This window comes from Penaeus vannamei, chromosome 2 (assembly GCF_042767895.1).
Source record: "Penaeus vannamei isolate JL-2024 chromosome 2, ASM4276789v1, whole genome shotgun sequence".
In the NCBI taxonomy this organism is placed as follows: domain Eukaryota; kingdom Metazoa; phylum Arthropoda; class Malacostraca; order Decapoda; family Penaeidae; genus Penaeus; species Penaeus vannamei.
In genome coordinates, this window is record NC_091550.1 from 4351622 (window position 1) to 4356621 (window position 5000).

Genomic DNA, 5000 nt, shown 5'->3' on the forward strand with positions numbered 1-5000 from the left:
GAGAGAGGAAGGGGGGGTGGTAGAGAGAGGGGGAGGAGGACGGGAGAGTGAGAGGGAGGAAAGGAGGGAAGGAGAGGTAGGTAGGCAGAGAGAGAGGGAATGAGGGAGGGAGGGAATGATGGAGGGAGGGAGGGAGGGAGGGAGGGAGGGAGGGAGGGAGGAGGGAGGAGGGAGGTGAGGAGGAGGGAGGAGAGGGAGAGAGAGAGAGAGAGAGAGAGAGAGAGAGAGAGAGAGAGAGAGAGAGAGCAGAGAGAGAGAGAGAGAGAGAGAGAGAGAGAGCAGAGAGAGAAGAGAAGAAAGAGAAGAGAGAGAGAGAGAGAGAGAGAGAGAGAGAGAGAGAGAGAGAGAGAGAGAGAGAGAGAGAGAGAGAGAGAGAGAGAGAGAGAGAGAGAGAGAGGGGGAGAGAGAGAGAGAGAGAGAGGGAGAGAGAGAGAGAGATGGGGGGGGGGGGTAAGGGGCAAAGCCGAATGCAAAAGAGAGAGAGAGAATGAAAACGAGAGAAAATGAGAGAGATAGCTGGAGAGATGAAGAAAGAGAATGCGAGAATTAATGAAAGAGAGATCCATAAATCACATGATATATCTGATACAAAAATATATTCATAACTATGCTTTGACATGAACAACGCCAAGCATTTATATTCACATTTCCATATACATCCACTTAAATATAAACCCAAACAATTATATATGCATAACATGCTCTCACACTAAATGCTTAATAAATCCATTAAAAAAACATTAAAGACCTAAGGAGTGAGTTCCCATCAGGTCAGATCTCCGTCAGGTCAAGCCCCTCCGGCAGGTCAAACCCATACATCATGTCAGATGCTATTAGAAGGTCAAACCCTCCGTCAGGTTGAATTTTCGAATGAAGTTTTGTTACACCTGTACGTCAAGACAGTTCCCTCCGTCAGGACAAACCACTCCGTCAGCTAAGATCTCTTCGTCAGGTTAACTCCCTTTCTGTCACTCTTAAACCTTCTCCGTCAGCTCAAATCCTATTCCGTCAGCTGAACCCCCTTCCGTCATTCTTAAACCTTCTCCGTCAGCTCAATCCTATTCCGTCAGCTCAACCCCCTTCCGTCATTCTTAAACCTTCTCCGTCAGCTCAACCCCCTTCCGTCATTCTTAAACCTTCTCCGTCAGCTCAAATCCTATTCCGTCAGCTCAACCCCCTTCCGTCATTCTTAAACCTTCTCCGTCAGCTCAAATCCTATTCCGTCAGCTCAACCCCCTTCCCTCACTCTTAAACCTTCTCCGTCAGCTCAGCCCCTCTCCGTCCAGCTCAACCCCCTTCCGTCATTCTTAAACCTTCTCTCCGTCAGCTCAACCACTAAATCGCCGTCATTCTTAAACCTTCTCCGTCAGCTCAAATCCTATTCCGTCAGCTCAACCCCCTTCCGTCATTCTTAAACCTTCTCCGTCAGCTCAGCCCCCTCCCGTCAGCTCAACCCCCTTCCGTCATTCTTGAACCTTCTCCGTCCCCTCCACCCCCCTCCGTCATTCTTAAACCTTCTCCCTCAGCGCAACTCCTATTCCGTCCAGCTCAACCCCTTCCGTCATTCTTAAACCTTCTCCAGTCAGCTCAGCCCCCTCCCGTCAGCTCAACCCCCTTCCTGTCATTCTTAAACCTTCCTTCCGTCAGCTCAGCCCCCTCCCGTCAGGTCAACTCCCTTTCCGTCACTCTTAAACCTTCTCCGTCAGCTCAAATCCTATTCCGTCAGCTCAACCCCCTTCCGTCATTCTTAAACCTTCTCCGTCAGCTCAACCCCCTTCCGTCATTCTTAAACCTTCTCCGTCAGCTCAAATCCTATTCCGTCAGCTCAACCCCCTTCCGTCATTCTTAAACCTTCTCCGTCAGCTCAGCCCCCTCCCGTCAGCTCAACCCCCTTCCGTCATTCTTAAACCTTCTCCGTCAGCTCAACCCCCTTCCGTCATTCTTAAACCTTCTCCGTCAGCTCAAATCCTATTCCGTCAGCTCAACCCCCTTCCGTCATTCTTAAACCTTCTCCGTCAGCTCAGCCCCCTCCCGTCAGCTCAACCCCCTTCCGTCATTCTTAAACCTTCTCCGTCAGCTCAACCCCCTTCCGTCATTCTTAAACCTTCTCCGTCAGCTCAAATCCTATTCCGTCAGCTCAACCCCCTTCCGTCATTCTTAAACCTTCTCCGTCAGCTCAGCCCCCTCCCGTCAGACCACCACGTAGCCCCCGAGCCGAACACAATCGATCTCTGCAGCTGATTCCGTCAGCGAAGGACCCTCCGCTCGCCTGTGATGGGATGAGGATGCTACAGTAGGTCTATTTTCCTTTGGCACTGTTTCCTTTCTTTTCTTTTTCCTTTGGCTGTTTCCCAAGTAATCACGCGAGGAAAGTGTGGTTTATGTGGTGTTTGTGTACTCGCTGGATCTTTTTTCGGTTTGTTTGTTTGCTTTCTAAGAACCAATTCACTTCCTCGGGTGTTGTGTTTGTGTGTTTACGGCATTTTTTTTTTAAATTTTGTTTTTACGTAAGCTGAGAGTAAACTAACTTCCTCTCGTGTTGTGCTTGTGTATTCGCTGCATCTTACTCTACGTTATCAAAGGGCCAATTCTCTTCTTTTTGCGTTAAGTGTTACGTTTGTGTATTTACTCCACCTTTCTTTTACTTTCTCTCGCTTTTAAGAAAGAAAGAGCCGTTCTGATGATCAAATTCTTCACCTTTCACACTCTCCTCGACGTCTAAATCTAAAACACGACCCAGGTAAACAAACACACCATACTCACCATAGAGTTTGATCTTCTTGTCCTTCGTCTCCACCAGAATGATGACATACCCGCCCAGGTCCACCATCCTGACGGTGACGGGATCCTCAGGTGGTTTATGGGGGGGGGGGGGGCGCTCTTACTTACACACAGCCTCCCATCTGTTCCCTGGGCGGCGGCGCGTCTGCCTCTTCCCGATGTCGCGAGAGGATTTCATAGTAATGCCCCCCTTTCTTTTTTTTCCTCTCTCCTCAAGTTTGCCTTCGAGCGACTCGGCTTTCACCATGAAATTTTGTTTCTGGATTGGATAAAGTTTGCCTTGAGTTTCGAGGGCCGCTCGGGGAGCACTGGGGCCATGGTGGTCAGAGGGAGGCGTCCCGCGGGTGCCTTGCCTGCACTCGGGTCTCCATGGCGGCCTCTTCACATCGGGTCTCTAACTCGACTTCCTTTGGCCTAATGGTAAAGAGAGGGGACTGTAAGGCTAGGCTACTTTGGCGATTTTCGGACTAAAGCTCGGCTACTTTGGCGATTTTCGGACTGTTAGGCTCGGCTACTTTGGCGATTTTCGGTCTGTAAGGCTCGGCTACCTTGGCGATTTTCGGACTGTAAAGCTCGGCTACTTTGGCGATTTTCGTATTGCAAGGCTCGGCTACTTTGGCGATTTTCGGACTGCAAGGCTCGGCTACCTTGGCGATTTTTCGGACTGTAAGGCTCGGCTACCTTGGCGATTTTCATAGAGTCCGGCGGTGGGACGTCACCCGGGCGACAGGTAGCAAAGACCAACCTCGAATAAAGGACATTACCTTTTTTTTCTAATAACCCCCGCGCTACAAACGGACCGAAGGCTACGCAAAAATGGGCAAAAAAAGAAAAAAAAGAAAAAGAAAAAAAAAACAGGGACAAAGCACAAGGAAGGAAACGCGACATAATACGTGGCGATTCTGTAGACGTCGGCATCCTCCTTCCTCTCCACCAGACACAGAGGACTTTCAACATCCTCTCGAGGTTGGAAAGAACCCTCTCCCCCCTCTCCCCACTCCCCAACCCCTCCCCCCACTCCTCCCCCTTTTATCCCGTCCTCTCTTTCACTTCCCTCCTCCTCCTCCCTCCCCCTCCTTCTCCTTCATCCCCAGTGAACTCTTCCTTCTCATTTACCTCCTTCCCTCCACTCTCTCCCATCTCCTTTCCCCTCACTACTCCCCCTTGTCCACCATCCCTCCTCCTCTACCCCCTCTCCACACTCCCTCCACCTCACCTCCCCTCCTCCCTCCCTCTCCCTCCCACTACATCCCCCCCTTCCCCCCTTTCCACCCACTCCCCTTCCCTCCTCCCACTCCTCACCCCTCACCCCCTCCCTTCCCCCTCCCCACTCCTTTCCTTCCCCCCTCTCCCTCCCCCCACCCCCCCTCCCCCCATACTACCTCACTTCCTTCCCCTACAACCCCCTCCGCAATCCCCCAATCCCTTGATCCCCCCCCCCCCGAAGGCCCCAATCCTCTCGGATCCCCTTCCTTCGAACCCAATCACCTTCGCCTCGTCAGATCTCCGTTCGTTTTTTTAATTTTTTTTTAGACTCGACCGAACTAAAAGGATGATGATTGTTATGGTAATGATGATGATGATGATAGGAATAATAATAATGATAGGAATAATAATAATAATAGTGATAATGGTAATAACAATAATAATAATAATAATAATGATAATAATAATAATAATAATGATGATGATGATAATGATAGGAATAATGATAATAATGATGATCATAATGGTAATAATAATAATAATAATAATAATAATAATAATAATAATAATAACAATAACAATAATGATGATAATGATAATGACAGTAATAATGATAATAATGATGATAATAATAATAATAATAATGATAATAATAATAATAATAATAATAATAATAATAATAATAATAATAATAATAATAATAATAATAATAATGGTGATGATGACAATAACAACGATAATAATAATAATGATGCTAATAATAATAATAATAATAATAATAATAACAATAATAATAATAATAATAATAATAATAATAATAATAATAATAATAGCAATAACAACAACAATAATAATAATAATAATAATAATAATAATAATAACAATAATAATAATAACAATAATAATGACAATAATAATAATAACAATAATAATAATAATAATAATAATAATAATAATAATAATAATAATAATAATAATAATAATAGTAATAATGATAATAATAATGATAACAA

General features: G+C 45.9%; 2 protein-coding genes across 2 annotated transcripts in view; both read right to left on the reverse strand.

Annotated features, from left to right (window-relative positions):
* The window catches only part of LOC113806022 (microtubule-associated serine/threonine-protein kinase 3), a gene marked incomplete in the record, with an annotated part of 279433 nt that overhangs the window by 133506 nt on the left and 140927 nt on the right, over window positions 1-5000 (reverse strand).
* Window positions 2844-5000, reverse strand: part of LOC138863475 (uncharacterized) — a 15513-nt gene continuing 13356 nt past the window's right edge. Inside the window, exon 2 of the mRNA XM_070127630.1 lies at window positions 2844-3195. Within this exon, the coding sequence (XP_069983731.1) occupies window positions 3105-3195 (91 nt within the window). The 3' untranslated portion in view covers window positions 2844-3104. The remainder of the gene's footprint in view (window positions 3196-5000) is intronic.